Source organism: Pleurodeles waltl, chromosome 5 (genome assembly GCF_031143425.1).
Source record: "Pleurodeles waltl isolate 20211129_DDA chromosome 5, aPleWal1.hap1.20221129, whole genome shotgun sequence".
In the NCBI taxonomy this organism is placed as follows: Eukaryota; Metazoa; Chordata; class Amphibia; order Caudata; family Salamandridae; genus Pleurodeles; species Pleurodeles waltl.
In genome coordinates this window covers 1,374,294,885-1,374,313,726 of record NC_090444.1, presented here as the reverse complement: position 1 = coordinate 1,374,313,726, position 18,842 = coordinate 1,374,294,885, and the positions used below count along the sequence as shown (strand labels likewise).

General features: G+C 46.9%; 1 protein-coding gene across 2 annotated transcripts in view; it reads right to left on the bottom strand.

Moving 5' to 3' along the window:
- The window catches only part of PHIP (pleckstrin homology domain interacting protein), a 1,338,206-nt gene that overhangs the window by 838,336 nt on the left and 481,028 nt on the right, over window positions 1-18,842 (bottom strand). For both annotated transcript variants that reach the window (XM_069235639.1, XM_069235640.1), the window contains one exon: window positions 15,840-16,014. In XM_069235639.1, coding sequence (XP_069091740.1) covers window positions 15,840-16,014 — 175 coding nt within the window. The remainder of the gene's footprint in view (window positions 1-15,839; window positions 16,015-18,842) is intronic.

Sequence of the window (18,842 nt, the reverse complement as noted above, 5' to 3'; positions counted from 1 at the left end):
TATATACTGGGTCTCTGACCCCACCAAATCAGACAGTTCTGGACCTACACTTGCACTCTGTCAGAGGAACTGCCTGGCTGCACAAGTGACTCATCTGGACTGCTTTGTTGAGCCCTATCCAAGGGCTTGGAATGAGCTTGCCTCCTGATTCTGAAGTCTCAGGGCCAAAAAAGTCTTCATCTCTTCAAGAAAATCCTTGTGCATCAAAAATCGATGGAACGCCTGCAGAAACTGACACAAAGCTTGCATCACGGCTGGGAAACCGCACCACCACTGATCAGAACGACGCAGCACCGACTTCTGGACGGAAAATTAGACCCAGCGCCTGCCTTGCAAAGGAAAATTTGATGCATCGCCTACGAGATTGACGCATCGTTCCAGGGCATAAAAAAAATCCCCACATCGCAGTGAGAAACCAAGACTGCGCTCCTGAAACCAAAGCAACCCCTTGAGCGTGGAAAGAAACTACAAATCGTCAGTGCCAAGCTAAAAGATGGGCACAGGATAATTTGGATTGTGTTGTGACTTACCCTGACTAGGATTGTGGTCGCTACTGGTCAAGGGTCTGCCAACTAGAGACCCAATTTCTGACAAGCCCTATCTCTAGAAACCTGTTCAGAGACAGTGGAGGATGGGTGGATCAGTAAGGAATATGTTCCTAGATAGAATCTCTACCAGATACGGCATTAACGAAGGAAAGTAACTTGTTCACATGATAGAGACTTCTAGCTGCAGATTCCTTTCCTTACCTTTGAATAGATACCCCAGCAATATCTTCCCGGAAGTGGGTCTGCAAACATGACTAACCAGGTAACGTATCCATCCCAATCAATCTGACTGCCTAGGGAGAAGTGTTTGGTGAAAATATTTACAGAAGCCTATGCTGCTGCCTGGAAGACGTCTAGGACCAGAACTCCATAAGCTAGCGCAGCGGTCGAAGCCTTTGTTCTGGCAGAATGAGTATGCAAACTCTTTGGTGATTGATCCTCGGCCAATGCTCAGCAGCTTTAAAAACAGGGCATGATACATCAGGAGATGGTTCATTTCTGCACTACTTTCCGTTTCATGGCCCCAAGAGAAGCTGATTGCCCACGCGGAACAATTTTGTGCAGTCAAAGTATAATAACGCCGCTCTGTTCAGGTCCAGCCGGTGGAGTCTTTGGTCTTCCTTTGAGGGATGAGGGGGAGCATAAAAGGTAGGCTATGTCATGGACTGGCCTACTTGGATTGGGGTGATTACCTCTGGCAAGAAAGATGTTTGATTTCGAAGGACAAGTTTGATGGGGGAAAAAAAGAGATATAGGAACGCTGAGAGGACAATGCCTGCAGCTCACTGACTCTTAGGGCGGATGTAATTTCAACCAAAACATCTTCTTGATGGTGATGAATGTCAGAGGGCAAGAATGAAGCAGCTCAAATGGAGTGCACATTAAGAAAGTAAGCACCAAATTAAGATCCCACGGAGGCATAAAAAAGGGTGCTGGGAAAAAATCTGTTGTAGACCTTTAATTAACCTATTTACAACAAGGGACCTGATGAGAAAGGACTGATCCGCCAGTCTCAGAAAGGCAGAGATGGAGAATAAATAAACCTTGAAGGGGCCCAATGCAGAGCCCTGATGGACTAGGGTAAGGATAAACAAAAGATGACTGCGATAGGACGCCTGGAGGGCACATCCACCCTGACTGCTCAGGATGTGAGTGGAATGCAGCTGGAGGTGTAGAGGAATTCCCCCCCATCCCGGGTGTCCTCAGATACGTGATGACACAGGAGTGGGGTGACAGGATGCCTAGTCGCGCTCATGTAGGGATTAAAACTGGTGACTATCGCCTCGCCTCTGCCCTCTCTGGTGCCCCTCATTTCCAACCATAACTCCTCCCACTTCCCGCCTCCAGTCTCCCCCACTTCTTTCATCTGCCCTTAACCTGATGTACTAGATTCCCTGTTGCCGCTTAGTCCCTCTCTCGTTTAAATTTTTACGGTTTGTTTATGGTGCAGACAAGTGCATCCTGGGACAATGGATATGTCAGACTGAGGTTTGCAGTGGTACTTCCATAGAGGGTGGATGCTGATAAGATATAGATTATGATAATAGGATGATCTATTGCCCCGCTATTTGAGGGGTGATTAAAGCCTTACATTGATATATGTACCACAATCAGAATGTGGTGTGATGCTATGTACTGTGCTGAATTTTTCTTTAGTAAAAACACCTTAAAAAACAAAAAAGGATAAACAAAAGAAGCTGGAAAAGGGGAGCAGATATGGGATCAAAATGATTCTCAACACACTGTGCCATAAATGTATTACAATGGCACACGTATACTGGCTTGGTGGAGGGACACCTGGCTGCCAAAAGAACAATGCGAACTTCGGGCAAAAGTTTGAAATCGGTCAACTCTCACTGCTCAATTTCCAGGTATGAAGGCAGAGTAATGACTCGTTCGGCTGAAGAACCCTCCCCTGCAACAGAAGATCTTCCCTAAGGGACAGTCTGACCAGAGGAATGCAGGCCCTGCTCAACAGCTCAAGATAAACTCTGAGCCCAGTCTCAAGCCACAAGCATGACTTAGACCCGGTAGCTCTTGATCTTCTTGGGAACTCTGCAGATAAGTGGTGTAGGCAGAAAGGCATACAGGAGTTATCAATGAATCAATAAAGTGGTGATTTGTAAAGAGCGAATAATCACCCGTAGGGCCCTAAGGCACTGTTTGTGGGTGTGCTGCTAAGTCAAAGACCCAGGTCTGGAGGTCCTTCCTGAACTGCTTCAGTGATGCTGTCTGCCTGAGCTTAAGAGGTAGCATGTTCCATGCCAGGGCTTTTCCAGATCTTGGGAACAGCTGCAAGAGTGAGTTGGGAGGAACTGAGATGTCTGTTGGGTGTGTAGAAGGTGAGGCGGTGGTTGAGGTATGCCAGTCCTATGTTGTACAGTGCCTTGTAGGTGTGAATCAGGGGTTTGTATGTGATGCGCCTGTTGACTGGAAGCCAGTGCAGGTATCTGAGGTGGGAGGTGATGTGGCTGTGTTGGGCGATGTTCAGGAGGAGTCTGGTTGCTGCATTCAGGATTCTTTGTAGTTTTGATTGTAGTTTCTTGGTGATGCCGGCATATAGAGTGTTGCTGTAGTCCAATTTGCTAGTGACAAGTGCGTTGGTGACGGTCTTCCTCATGTTGGATGGTATCCACTTGAAAAATGTTCACAGTCGGGAGGGTGTGGAAGCATGATGATGAGACTGCAATGACTTGGCGGGTCATGGAAAGAGAGGAGTCCAGGATGATGCCCAGATAGCGTGCGTGGTCTGTGGGATCCCAGTGAGGTGGGCAACCAGGAGTCGTTTCAGGTGTAATGGCGGCAGCCAATTACAAGGATCTCTGTCTTGTAGGAGCTCCACTCAAAAAGAGCCTCGAGAATGAGCAACCTTGAAAACTCCAGGGTGTAAAACTGCTGATTGTGCATTCTCGGCGGTGGCAAACAGATCTAGCCAAGTCTGAAAGAGACCATGCACCACCTCCGAATGGAGATGTCATTCGTGATCCGCTAGGCATCTTCAGCTGAGGTCATCAGCCCTAGTGTTCAGGGAGCCCACCAGGAGTTGAACCTCCCGGGATACGTCCCAACGTTCCAAACATGTCCAAAGGCCTCTTGACAAAGGGTGCACAACCCCACCCTATCTTGTTTTTTGCACTACCACATGGCAGTGAACACCTGCAGTAGCCTTCCCTTGATGGAGGGTAGAAAGGCTTTCAATGCCAGCCAGATCACTCTGAGCTGCAACAGATTGATGTGGAGTCTGGATTCCGCCAGAGACCTGAGTGAGGCCTCCGATCTCCACCTTTCTCAGATGGCCACTCCATCCCAGGAGTGGCACATCTGTCACTACCATTAGATCTGGATGTGGAAGGGAGAGAGATAGGTCTGTCGCTGACCCAACTGTGGTTCGCTAATCACCACTGCGCATCTTTGCAGTGTCCTCTGAGATATGAAAAACGTTGGAGAGATTCCCCTGATGCTGCACCCAATGGAACTTTAGGTCCCACAGCAGAGCCCATATATACCAACAGGCATGTGTCACAAGCAGGATGCAGAAGGCTATGAGGCCCAGCAGACTCAGGGTAAGTCTCAATGAAACCCAGGAAAGCGGTTGAATCATCTGTATCATAGCCTGAATATCCTGGACTCACCGCTTGCAAGGATAAGCCAAAACTGCAATGAGTCCATAACAGCTCTGATGAAAGGGACCACCTGAGAAGGGTTCAGATGTGACTCTGGCACATTTATAGGTAACCCCAGGGAGTGCAGGAGGTCCGTTGTAGTCTGGAGGTGGGAGAGCACAACCTGGGAAAAGTCTGCCTTTAACAGCCATTCATCGAGCTAAACAGCCATTCATCGAGCTAGGTGAAAACTGGAACCCCTTACCTCTGCAAATGAGCTGCAACCACAGCCAGCCTCTGGGTGAACACCTGAGGGATGCTGGCAATGCCAAAGGGGAGCACTGTAAACTGAAAGTGCTTGTGGCCTATCATGTACTGCAGGCAACATCTGTGGGACGGCAGGATGGGGATGTGTAAAGAAATGGCTCCCTGTTGCAGTTACCCCCCACTTTTTGCCTGATACTGATGCTGACTTGACTGAGAAGTGTGCTGGGACCCTGCTAACCAGGCCCCAGCAACAGTGTTCTTTCACCTAAAACGTACCATTGTCTCCATAATTGGCACAACCCTGGCACCCAGGTAAGTCCCTTGTAACTGGTACCACTGGTATCAAGGGACCTGATGCCAGGAAAGGTCTCTAAGGGCTGCAGCATGTCTTATTCCACCCTGGGGACCCCTCACTCAGCACATGCACACTGCCTCACAGCTTGTGTGTGCTGGTGGGGAGAAAATGACGAAGTCGATATGGCACTCCCCTCAGAGTGCCATGCCCACCTCACACTGTCTGTGGCATAGGTAAGTCACCCCTCTAGAAGGCCTTACAGCCCTAAGGCAGGGTGCACTATACCACAGGTGAGGGCATATGTGCATGAGCACTATGCCCCTACAGTGTCTAAGCAAAACCTTAGACACTAAGTGCAGGGTATCCGTAAAAAGTATATGGTCTGGGAGTTTGTCAAACACAAACTCCACAGTCCCATAATGGCTGCACTGAAAACTGGGAAGTTTGGTATCAAACTTCTGAGCACAATAAATGCACACTGATGCCAGTGTGGTATTTATTGTAAAATACACCCAGAGGGCATCTTAGAGATGCCCCCTGAATACCAGTCCGACTCCTAGTGCTAGGCTGACCAGTTTCTGCCAGCCTGCCACAACCAGATGAGTTTCTGGCCACATGGGGTGAGTGCCTTTGTCACCCTGTGGCCAGGAACAAAGCCTGTACTGGGTGGAGGTGCTTCTCACCTCCCCCTGCAGGAGCTGTAACACCGGTCGGTGAGCCTCAAAGGCTCATGCCTTTTGTTACAGCAGCCCAGGGTATCCCAGCTAGTGGAGATGCCCACCCCTCCGGCCACTGCCCCCACTTTTGGCGGCAAGGCAGGAGATGATAATGAGAAAAACAAGGAGGAGTCACCCACCAGTCAGGACAGCCCCTAAGGTGTCCTGAGCTGAGGTGACCCCTGCCTTTAGAAATCTTCCATCTTGAGATTGGAGGATTCCCCCAATAGGATTAGGGATTTGGAACCCTCCCTAAGGGAGGAGGCACAAAGAGGGTGTAGCCACCCTCCAGGACAGTAGCCATCGGCTACTGCCCTCCTGACCAAAACGCCCCCCTAAATTTAGTATTTAGGGGCGACCCAGAACCCAGGAAATCAGATTCCTGCAATCTACACAAAGAAGAAGAACTGCTGACCTGAAAGCCCTGCAGAGACGACAACTGACTTGGCCCCAGCCCTACCGGCCTGCCTCCAGACTCAAAGAACCTGCACAGCGACGCATGCAACAGGGACCAGCGACCTCTGAGGACTCAGAGGACTGCCCTGAAACCGCAGGACTAAAACTCCCGAGAACAGTGCCACTGTTCACCAACAGCAACATTTTTGCAACAAAGAAACAACTTTGATACAACTCTCCCTTCCCGCCGGAAGCGTGAGACTTCTCACTCTGCACCTGATGCCCCCGGCTCGAGCTCCAAACACTGCAGAGAGGACTCCCAGGCGACTGAGATGACGTGAGTAACCTGAGGCGACCCCCCTGCATCCCCACAGCGACGCCTGCAGAGAGGAGCCAAAGGCTCCCCCTGACCGGGACTGTCTGGTAACAAGGAACCAGACGCCTGGACCAAGCACTGCACTTGCAGCCCTCAGGACCGAGAGGAACCAACCTCCAGTGCAGGAGTGACCAGCAGGCGGGCCCTCTTCCTAACCCAGTCGGTGGCTGGCCCCAGAAGCCCCCCTGTGCCCTGCCTGCATCGCCGAAGTGACCTCTGGGTCCCTCCATTGCTTTCCATAGCAACCCCCAACACGTACTTTGAACACTGCACACGGCCACCCCTGTGCCGCTCAGGGTGTTTTGTGTGCCTGTTTGTGTCCCCCCCCCCCCCCCCAGTGCTCTACAAAACTCCCCTGCTCCCAGAGGACGCGGGTACTTACGTGCCAGCAGACCGGAACCAGAGCATCCCTGTTCTCCATAGGTGCTTATGTGTTTTGGGCCCTCCTTTGACGCTGCACCTGACCGGCCCTGTATTGCTCGTGCAGTGACTTTGGGGTTGCCTTGAACCCATCAACGGTGGGCTGCCTATGCCCAGGAGACTGAACTTGTAAGTGCTTTATTTACCTCAGAAAACTAACCAATACTTACCTCCCTAGGAACTGCTGATTTTTGCACTGTGTCCACTTATTGTTACTGCCATTTTAACTTATACTGTGTATATTACTGCTTTAATTCAAAGTTCCTTACTTACCTGTGTGGAGTACCTTGCATTTTATGTACTTACCTCAAATCTTAAATCTTGTGGTTCTAAAATAAATTAAGAAAATATATTTTTCTGTATAAAAACTACTGGCCTGGCCTGAAGTCTGTGTGTATGTTCCTCATTTATTGCCTGTGTACAACAAATGCTTAACGCTATTCTCTGATAAGCCTACTACTAAACCACACTACCACAAAATAGAGCATTAGAATTATCTAATGCTGCCACTATCAACCTCTAAGGGGAACCCTTGGACTCTGTGCATACTATCTCTCACTTTGAGATAGTACATACAGAGCCAACTTCCTACACTGAGAATGAGTGATACTAAGTCAGTGAGTCAAAGTGAGAATGAGACGGACTAAAACTGAGTGAAAGAGTGAGGCCCCCTGCCCCACTCACCCCAACAAGTCCACTAAGAAGTCAGACTCGCTAACTAGAATTGGAGCCAAAGATTCTGGCCCCTCCACTTTTAAAGGCCACCACTGGCACAGAGGTGATGCTTGTGGCTCTGTTGGTCCTTTCAGAGGCAGAACGAAGTCAGTGCAAAGCTACACAACATCACCAGGAGCAATGCTGGTTAAATTAACCATACCCAGTCTAGTGCCTGGGGATATTCTAAAGGTGAGGAATCAGCAGTAACAAGTAATAATCAGAAGCAAGAGTATGAGGGCTTGAGCAGCACTTTTGAAGTTGCTTTTGTGAACAACCTTCTTTTGTTTGCTTTAGCAGTGTGTTCCTTGATGGTGAGGTTGGTGCTCAGGGTAAATCCAACAGACTTGGCCTAGCTTTGGAAGCCTTCAAGTTAGATGTAATTTAGCCAGGTTTATACTATTCTTGCTGTTCTTGACAAATAACAAGAACTCCGCCTTGGTTGGGTTGAGCTCCAGGTAGAAGCTGGACATCCAGGTCTGAATCAGGTGCAGGCAGTGTTGGATGTCTGAAGTAGAGGAGACTTTCAGGTAGAGTTGTGTATAATAAGCACTTTGGTGAGTCTTGATGCTGGTATCTGTGAATAGAGCTTACAGGAGCTTCATGCAGATGTTGAAGATGGCAAAGACAGTATGAAGCCTTGAGGGACTCAAGAGGTGATGGGGATCTGAAGGTATCCAGGTGAAATAACTGGTGAGGATTGTAAACACAGGCGGAGAACCAGGAAATCATCCAGTTCTCATCCATACACTGGTGTCTCAAATGGGATTCACTGGCAATCATGCCAAAGGCAGCTGAAAGGTCTAGTAATATCAGGAAGCAGGGGTTATCTTCACCTATGGTCAGAAGGGTGTTCTCTAGGAGTTATCGGTCTTTGCAGCTTAATCTGAAGCAAGATTGGTAGTCATACAGGAAATGCTGAGCACTAATGTCAACAGTGTAATGTAGAGTTTTTTATGAGTGGGAGGATCTGGCCTGATTTGAGAGGTTTGAGGAAGATGCTATGAGTGAGGTAAACAGTAACTATGTTGAGTAGGGGTACAAGAGCTTACCAGGAGATGGCTCTGATGAAGGGCACTGATAAGACAAAGTGAAATTACAGTTTTGCCTATTGGCTAGTTCGCATGCCTATGAAAATGATTTGCTTCTATTCGGTCATTTAAAAAATGGGAAAACAAAAGGGGGGTATTAAGAATGGCCTTTATGTGTGTGCGTATTCATATTTTTAGGTTTGTAGGTGTTTTAATGTTTTTGTTATTATTAAAAGTCAACTTCAAAAGGAAAGATTGCTTTCAGGTAGGGGGAGTATTTTATATATTAATGAGTGTAGCGTTTTCTCCACATTATAAAAGCGTTTCGGACCCTGCAAAAAAAAAAAAAAAAAAAAAAAAGCTAGTCCGTGCTTTTCAACATTGAAATTGTTTCCCTTATGTAGTACCTTTTTTTCAAATTCTGTCTCCAGTAAAGGCATACAATACTATCAAAAAGGAGGGATTCCTGGAAATTGTAATACAAAACTAAAGAGAACAAGCACTTACAATGCAACGGGTCTCGCGTTTGCTCATGTTAGAGGTGATCGCGTTGTAAACTCCTAACCCGACTTTTCACCTATCAGGCAAAAGGAATGGTTTCTTACCTGTAACTCCAGTTCTCTCGTAGGGGTATTTCCATGATAGTCATAAGCATTGAATAGTTCTGCGCGCCTGCGGGGACCCCGGAGCACTGATGTGAAGTATATTCTTAAGTGCAAACACCAGCCGTTTAAAGAAAAGGTCTGTCAAAAAACACTTAAGAATAACATTGTGCAGCCTATGTGAACAGCTACACAGGCCAAATTGTTGAAAAGAAAATCAATAGTAGTGTAAATTCATGTTCAAACACCTATTTATTCTAGAAATGTAATAACAAATACATTCTCATACTTTATTTACACCTCTGATGAGAATAAAACAATGCAGGGCAGTGTAGCCCATAGGCTGCCATTATACAGAATGTAAATAGAGCTGTGCCTTTAAGAAAAGTAAAGTCTTCCTGTTTCCCATCATGCACAGCAAAAGGCAGTTGCCTCAGTTCTTTTTTGGAGGCTATTACCTGACATGAAGAAAAAACCAAACATTTGTTGGAGTACCCACCTCCATAATATTCATGTTCTATGTCAACTCCACCGGGGAGGAGGGAGGGTTGCTTATGACTATCATGGAAATACCCCTACGAGAGAACTGGAGTTACAGGTAAGAAACCATTCCTTCTCTCGTAGGGGATTTCCATGTATAGTCATAAGCATTGAATAGAGTAGCAAGCCCATCCCCATAGCCGCGGTGGAGTCGATATAAGAATACTGAGAAAAACATGAATCATGCAAACAAATTCTTGAGCAAAGCCTGTCCAACCTGAGCATCTGCCCTAGCGTCTGTATCAAGGCAGTAATGCTTAGTAAAGGTATGGACCGACCTCCAAGTGGCAGCCTTGCATATTTCTGCCAAAGGGACATTTCTCATCAAGGCTACAGTAGCTGCTTTCCCTCTGGTCGAGTGGGCTTTTGGTCTACCACCAAGGGATTTGTTTGCTAACTGATAACATAACATTATACATGAAACAATCCACCTGGATAAAGATTGTTTAGATGTGCCCAAACCTGTTCTGATTGGGCCATAGTTAATAAAAAGCTGTTGTGATTTTCGTAAGCTTTTTGTCCTGTCCAAGTAAAATTTCAATACTCTCTTTACATCCAGAGAGTGCAGAGTTCTCTCAGCAGGAGTAGCTGGATTCTGAAAGAAAGTCGGTAATGAAATTGTTTGGTTCACATGGAAGTCGGAGACTACCTTAGGTAGAAATTTTGGATGAGTTCTCATTACCACTTTTGCAGAATGAAAAACCGTGTAGGGTTCCTGAGCGCAAAGGGCCTGGATTTCGCTGACCCTACGCGCTGAAGTGATTGCCACCAGAAAAGCAGCTTTCCATGTGAGATGCTGCAGCGATGCCTTGTGTATCGGCTCGAATGGCGGCAGCATCAGACGTGATAAGACAACGTTCAGTTCCCATGGAGGAGAAGGCTTTCTAATGGGAGGAAAAACCTTTTTTAAACCCTCTAGGAAATCCTTAATAATCGGAATCCGAAAAAAGGAAGTTTGTGAAGGACTCTTTCTGTATGCTGTTATCGCCGCCAAGTGAACTTTTATTGACGACAGTTGTAAGCCCGATTTTGCCAAACTTAACAAGTATGGTAAGATAGATTGTTCTCCACAAGAAACCGGGTCAATGTTGTTGTGTAAACACCAAATGCAGAATCTCTTCCACTTGCTTGCATAGGCTGATCGTGTGGAAGGGCGTTTTGCTTCCCTCAGAATTTCCATACAGTCCTGAGGTAAGTTCAAATGTCCATATTGCACTAGCTCAGGAGCCATGCTGCCAAACTCAACGATGAGGGGTTGGGATGAGATATCTGCCCTCTGAACTTCGTGAGAAGGTCCGGGCGATATGGTAGCCTGATGTGTGGTTTGAGTGACCGGTGAAGAAGGTCTGGGAACCACCACTGGCGTGGCCACTCCGGAGCAATTAGGATCATTTTGGTCTGAGCATTGGACAGCTTCTGGAGAACTGCCGGAATCAGGGGAAGCGGTGGAAAGGCGTAAAGAAATGCCCCTGACCAGCTTATCCATAGGGCATTCCCCAGTGTCCCTGGATGGTAATATCTGGAGGCGAAGTTTTGGCATTTTTTGTTTTCTGGGGTTGCGAATAGGTCTGTAGAAGGGGTACCCCAGAGTGCGAAAGTGGAATGAACGACGTCGTCGTGTAGTACCCATTCGTGGTTCTCGCTTATTACCCGACTGAGGGCATCCGCTTGAACATTCTGGATGCCGGGCAGGTGAGTTGCCACTAGCGACAGGTTCCTGGCTAGAAGCCAATGCCAGATTGTCTGGGCCTCTCTGGATAAAATTCTGGACCTGGTGCCTCCTTGTTTGTTCACGTAGTACATAGTGGCCACGTTGTCTGTCTGAAGAAGGAGAGTTTCCGTTCTCAGAGAGGGAAGGAAGGCTTTGAGCGCAAGGTGGACTGCGCGAAGTTCCAGCAGGTTGATGTGATAGAGACTCTCTTTCTGTGACCACTCGCCTTGGACTCGAAGATGTTCCATGTGCGCCCCCCATCCGAGCAGTGACGCATCTGTTACGATGGTTTGAGATGGAGGTCGTTGTTGGAACGGAATCCCCACCAAGAGATTGCTGGGCAAACACCACCACTTGAGGGATTGTAGGGTGTGAGGAGACAGCAGGACTTTGTTCTCCCAATCGTCCCTCAGTTGACACCACTGATCCTCTAGATTTTCCTGCAATGGTCTCATATGGAGACGAGCATTGGGAACCAGATGGATACAAGACGCCATCGAGCCCAGTAGAGAAGCTATTATTCTTGCAGTGGCTTGAGGTCTTTCCTGCAGTTGTTTGCACTTTTGGAGAATCGATAACCGTCGTTCCTCCGAAGGAAACACCTTTCCTAGCTTGGTATCTACAATGGCCCCTAAGTAATGCAACCTCTGAACAGGTGTTGCTGTTGATTTCAGAAGATTGACTTGAAGACCAAGTTTTTGTAGCAGTTGTAGAGTCCATTCGAAATGCTGCTGTGCCTCGAGATAGCTGGAGGCCTTTATGAGCCAATCGTCTAGATAGGGATAGACGAATATTCGCTGTTTCCTCAAGTGGGCGGCTACTACCGCCATGCATTTGGAAAAAGTCCTTGGCGCTGATTTTAGGCCGAACGGTAGAACTGCAAATTGGTAATGGCGTTTTCCGACAGTGAACCTTAGGAATTTTCGATGTTTCTTGGCTACTGGGATATGGAAGTAAGCGTCGCAAAGATCTATCGCACATAGCCAGTCGCCCTGACGTAAATGTGGGTAAATTTGGTGTAAGGCTAACATCCTGAATTTTTCTTTGCGAATCCATTTGTTTGCTGTCCTCAGATCTAAGATGGGACGAAACTCTTGTTTGTCTTTTTTCTGTACAAGGAAATATCTCGAATAAATCCCCTTCCCATGTTGGCTGATGGGAACGGGTTCTATGGCTCTTTTTTGCAATAGGATATTGACCTCTAACTGCAGAGCTTCGAGATGGTGGTTGGCTGTTTTGGGTGGAACAGATGGTGGAGAACTGGTGAATCTGAGAGCGTAACCATGTCTCACAATATTCAATACCCAGGCGTCTGTTGTGATGCGTAGCCACTCGTCTAGATGATTTGAGATACTTCCCCCTACCGGAGTGGGTAACGGAGGAGGGGGAAGCAAAGATTCAGGGCCTAGACGTGGGAGTTTGTCGAGGTGTCTGGGTCTGAGGTGTTGAACGACCCCTTGTCGACTTTCTGGAGAAGCCCCTCTGATGCTGCTGCTGCTGCTGTTGCTGAGGGCGTGAAGACGACCAATGTGGAGCCTGATACCTGTGGGTGAACAGTCTTCTTTGATATGGGCGGAATCCCTTTCGCTGTTCTTTAGGTCGCTCTATGCCTACCGCTTTTAAGGTATCCAGTTCCGACTTCATTCTGGCCATCTCATCATCGGCATGAGAGCCGAATAAAGTGGAGCCTGAGAAAGGCAGGTTCTGTATCCTCTGCTGTGCTTCGGGTTTAAGCGATGTAAGCCGCAGCCATGCATGTCTCCTGAGCGCTATACCATGAGCATAGTTATGAGCGGATAGAGTTGAAGCATCTGCCGCAGCACTTATGATCTGGTTAGAAACCATTGCTCCCTCGCTCACGACCTCTAGGAAATCTTCCCTTTTGTCCCTAGGGAGATGCTCTGAGAACTGTAGTATAGAGTCCCAGAGGGATCGATCATATCTCCCTAATAAAGCAGTGGCACTGGCTGCTTTCATGGTGATAGATGCCGTCGAGCATACTTTTCTTCCTGCAGCATCGATCTTTCTGCTTTCTTTGTCTGGGGGAGCAGAGGAAGACGGTGACGTCGAATGCGATTTCTTCGCTGCCACTATAACTACCGAGTCTGGTACTGGGTCCGACCTCAAGAATAGAGGATCTTGCTCTGGTGGACGGTACTTTTTAATGAGTCTGGAAGGAGCAGACTTTGTTGTAGCCGGCGTGAGAAAAATGTCCATTGCCGGTTCAATAAGACCCGGAACCAGTGGAAGTAAAGGTCGTGAAGATGTCCTTTGATGCAAGGTCTCAAAGATTACTGATGTCGATTGGGCTGGAGCTGCTAGCGGGATATTCAGCTTGGTTGCCCCTCTCACTAAGACCTCCTGAAATGTGTTGACATCATCTATGGGAGACACTCTTGGGGATGGTGAGTCTGATAAGGTTGGAGAGTAGTCTAAGTAGGATAAGCGAGGCCGAGGATTCTGAGGTTGTATAAACCCTTCTAGGCCTCTTAGATGGTCTTCTCGACGTCGAAGCACTCCTCGACGTCGAACTGCGGTGACGCCGAGTGCCTCTAGACGTCGACTCGTCTCGCCGCTGAGAACCTCTCGACGACGAACCTCGACGTCGGTGCAGTGACGGTGAACGCCTCCGACGGCGAACACTCTCTCTCGACGGCGATCTCCCTCGCCGTGTCGACGGCGAGCCCGACTCGGATCTCCTTGGCGTGGACTGTGTTCGCCGTGTCGACGGCGACCCAGATCCTCTCGACGTCGGGTGTCTTCGCCGCCTCGACGGCGAAATAGCTGTCGACGGCGAACGATGTCGTTTTCTCGCCGGCGAAGCACTCCTCGACGGCGAACATGTTGGCGCCGTTCCCTGCTTCGACGTCGACGCTCTCGACGTCGTCGGAGATCTATGTCGTTTTTCAGCAGGTCTGGAAGGAGTCATGGAGGAAACAGGTTGAGCCCTGGTAGAAGTCTGACCTTCTCCTCGCTCTGTAGTGGAATGGCCACTTTTTCTCCTGTCCTCTTTCGCCTGGAGTCGGATCTTCTCTCTGTCACGAAGGGTTCTTCTAGAGAAGGTTTTACAGATGTCACACGACTCCGGTTTGTGGCTGGATGGAAGACAAAGTATACAGACCCTATGTGAATCTGTTTTAGCCTTCTTTCTTCCACAAGAAGGACATTTATCAAAAAGTGAAGGCATTTCTAACTAGAAAAACCTCAAAATTCTGTCAGAATTTAACAGAAATCAGTAGAAAATGATCACTCAAAGGTAAAAACGTCGAGTGAAAATGAAATTCAGAAGATATTTCAATGAATTTCTGTCACAAAAGCTTTTGTGAGGTAGAGCTCAATGCTTCAGGGTCCTGTCAGCAGGAGCCGGAAAAAAGAACTGAGGCAACTGCCTTTTGCTGTGCATGATGGGAAACAGGAAGACTTTACTTTTCTTAAAGGCACAGCTCTATTTACATTCTGTATAATGGCAGCCTATGGGCTACACTGCCCTGCATTGTTTTATTCTCATCAGAGGTGTAAATAAAGTATGAGAATGTATTTGTTATTACATTTCTAGAATAAATAGGTGTTTGAACATGAATTTACACTACTATTGATTTTCTTTTCAACAATTTGGCCTGTGTAGCTGTTCACATAGGCTGCACAATGTTATTCTTAAGTGTTTTTTGACAGACCTTTTCTTTAAACGGCTGGTGTTTGCACTTAAGAATATACTTCACATCAGTGCTCCGGGGTCCCCGCAGGCGCGCGGAACTATTCAATGCTTATGACTATACATGGAAATCCCCTACGAGAGAAGTGCATTTGTGTACACAACCCGAAAAAGTGAAATTAACTATGTAAAGCACTCGACTTCTGCCAAGCGAGATCGCGCTAGTAAATTAGAGAAAAAGAAGTCCACGAGCCCGATGGAAAACAGCGAGCCTCGCATGTTTTCTGTACTTGGTCGCTGAGCTCGAGGAGGGCTAGCCACCGGAAAAGGCATGATGTATGCTTGCCTTCGACTAATGAAAGCAAGTCAGATTTTACTAGGCAAGCCCACGAACCAATAAAAAACACGAACGTGAATTTGACAGGGCTCCGAGCCCTTTTCTAAATACAAAAGCATCTCGCTGCGATACGCATGCGCGAGCGCATGCAACGCAGGCTCGACCCTAAAAAGCGCACAGATGGCACTAAGAGCAGCAATTGTGAGTTACAATTGTTCCAACAGTGGCTAAAGAGCAGAAACTTAGAATATGGAAAAAAAATGCAAGCCTAGCATGGATTACTGCATCTTGAAAATACCAAGAGTGAACCGGATGGAAAAGAAAAACGGCTACACCACTAAAAAAGTGCTGCCATACTATTAATGATCAATGTGCTAAAAAAAAAAATACAAGATATCTTTCTAGACCACCCTCTTTCCCACCTCCTGATTATTGTATGTCATCTCCAGAACATCACTGGTACAACGTTTTTAAAATTACTGTCTGATTAGAGCTCAAGATGAATTAAGTAAATAAAATAGATTATGACACATCCTACTTGCCTCAGTACACTCTTACAGTACTTAAAACTAAGTGTCTAAGAAGTGACTTGAAGTCTGTTGACCATTTATTAGGTCTAAATGATTTCTTACCTAGCTACACCGGAAGGTAATTCTGGCACCACAACCCTTCTACTCCAGGCCACGAGGTCATGCTCTGTGGCAATTTCACTCCTTGGTGCATTGCTGTGCATCTGCCGTACGCCTTCTATTTGTCCACTACGTCTCAAACCAATATTTGGAGGTGAATGCACTTCTGTGATCGAAACTACAGAGCCAAAGGTGCAAAAGACAAAATACCACAATTAAAGAGAAGACCACCACTAACAAAAACAAATATTACAAATTCCACATACTTGCTCCATGGCTTCTGATGGACAAACAGTACTAAAACAGTACAGGCTGAAATGTACGATGACTGACCAAATTCAAGTACAAATATCAATTAATGTCCAACTATCCACAGTAACCTTTCTATGGACGGCAAAGCTTCCTAGAAATAACATCTATGAATCTTATTTCCTAGCAGCAGACTGAATGCTAACATATTTTGCAGCTATACTGATTCAGTGGCATCTGGTGGCAAATTGTAGCTTCAAACGCAGATCAGTATAGCACTGCAAAAAGTGACATAGCACGTAGAATAAGGGTTCCACTTCTGTTTGTGGGGACAATTAACCCAATTTATGTGTGCATTAAAGAACACAAAGAAATAAAGCCATCTGCCCTTTATAAACAGGACAAAAAAACATGTCCAGTAATTCAAACTTTAGTAGAAACTAGTTAATACGAAAACACTGAATCTTGCGCATAAAGTACACGCCTATAACGCAGGATGTTGCAAAATTAAGAACTCATCGGGCAGTTTGCAACTGCAAAAATGCATTTTGGTATATAGGAATTCCAATTTGCGATTCGGTAACTTCTTACCGAATCACAAATTGGAATTGCGACTGATTCGGTATTTGGAAGGGGTGTGCCAAGGGCATCCCTTCCCAATACTGAATTGCAGCAGTATGCAGGAATGTTTTGGGACCTAAACGCAGTCGCAAAACATTTGCATTTTACCACCTACTTCAGGTAGGGACCCCTTTCCCTTTGTGAATGCATGCAAAAACTTTAAGAGCATGCAGTGGTCTCACAGACCACTGCCTACTCTTAAAAAAATAAAATGAAAACTTTAAATTTTTCTTTTTTAAACGCATCCCCTTTTCCTTTAAGGAAAACGGGCTACATTTAAAAAAAAAGACTGCTTTATTTAAAAGCAGTCACAGACATGGTGGTTTGCGGAGTCCAGCAGGCCACCATACCTGTGACTTTAGCGTTGCCTAATGTATCGCAAATTGCAACAAACCTCACAAATATTAATGAGGTAGATTGCTTTGCGACCCATTAGGATACGCAAAATGAAACTGCATGAGTTTCATACATTTGAATAGCGATTCCCTAATTGCGATTCGCAGGGAATCGCAATTAGGGAATTGCAATTTAATAAAATACTGCATCTGACCCAAAGAGTCTTGCAAATATAATTTATGATCTAAAAAATACATAACTTGTTAAAAAGTGGCTATATGCGGAGGCAAGCAGTGACAGTGATGGCGGTTCTCTGCTGAGTCTCCTGACACAGAGAATGGATTTTGGCCTGTGCTCTGGAAGGTGAAAGATTATCCAGGTGAAGATGGGGAGACTCTCTAACCATGGCTGGCAGAATTATCTGGTGTACTGAATTGGCCAGTGAGGTTGGGGACCAGATCTGATGGGTGACAAGTCCACAGGGGTTGTGGAGCTTTTCACCAAGTCCCAGAGGGGGGACACTACCACAAAATACAGCATTAGAATTATCTACTTTTGCCACTATCTTACCTCTAAGGGGAACCCTTGGACTCTGTGCACACTATTCCTTACTTTGAAATAGTATATACAGAGCCAACTTCCTACAGTAACTCACCCCTCTAGCAGGCCTTACAGCCCGAATGCAGGGTGCACTATACACAGGTGAGGGCATAGCTGCATGAGCAATATGCCCCTACATTGTCTCAGTTCATTCTTAGACATTGTAACTGCATAATGGCCATATTGAGTATATCGGCTAGGAGTCTGTCATTACGAATTCCACAGCAGCATAATGGCTTCACTGAATACTGGGAAGTTTGGTATCAAACTTCTCAGCACAATAAACCCACACTGATGCCAGTGTTGGATTTATTGAACAATGCACACAGAGGGCAGTTTAGAGATGCCCCCTGTAATTTACCCAATCCTTTAGTGTAGGACTGACCGGTTTGTGCCTGCCTGCCACTAAGAGATGAGCTTAAGTCCACATGGGGTCAGAGCCTTTGTGCTCTCGGTGGCCAGAAACAAAGCCTGCAGCTAGTGGAGTTACTCATCCCCGTACAAAACCCCATTTTTGGCAGCAAGTCCGCCAGGAAAATTAGGGAAAGCAGGGAGGAATGACCACCTCAGCTGGACAACCCCTAAGGTGTCCAAAGCTGAGGTGACGCCCCTCCTTGCAAAATCCACAATCTTAGTTTGGAGGACAGGGACCAATAGTGTTAGGCTTGTGTCATCCTCCCCAATGGGAGTCGACACAGGAAGGGTGTAGAGGGTGTAGCCACCCTCAGGGATAGTAGCCATTGGTTACTGACCTCTGACCCCAATTTGTCAAATTCATCGCAACCTCACAAGAAGACTGCTAAACTGAAACCCCAGCAGAGAAGATGAAAACGGACTTGGCCCCAAGCCCTACCGGCCTGTCTCCCAGCTTCAAAAAGCCCTGCAAAAGAGTGACCATCTTGCTGGTCCAGTGACCTCTAAGAAGCATCACAGAGGACTTTCTGCATCACAGAGGACCAAGAACTCCCATGGAGAGTGGCCCTGTCCAAGAAGAAACTTAATCTCAGGACTCAAAAACTTCTGTAGATCCGCGAATCCTGCTCACTCTGAACCAAACGTGAATGGCACGAGTCCAGGTGGCCCAACCGACTAGAGCTGGTACCTAAGCGATTCTGACAAAGTGCCCACCCTGAGTTGACCCATCCAGTCCACAATGACGACGCCTGCAGACTGAACCCAGAGGGGCCCCCGTGACCGCAA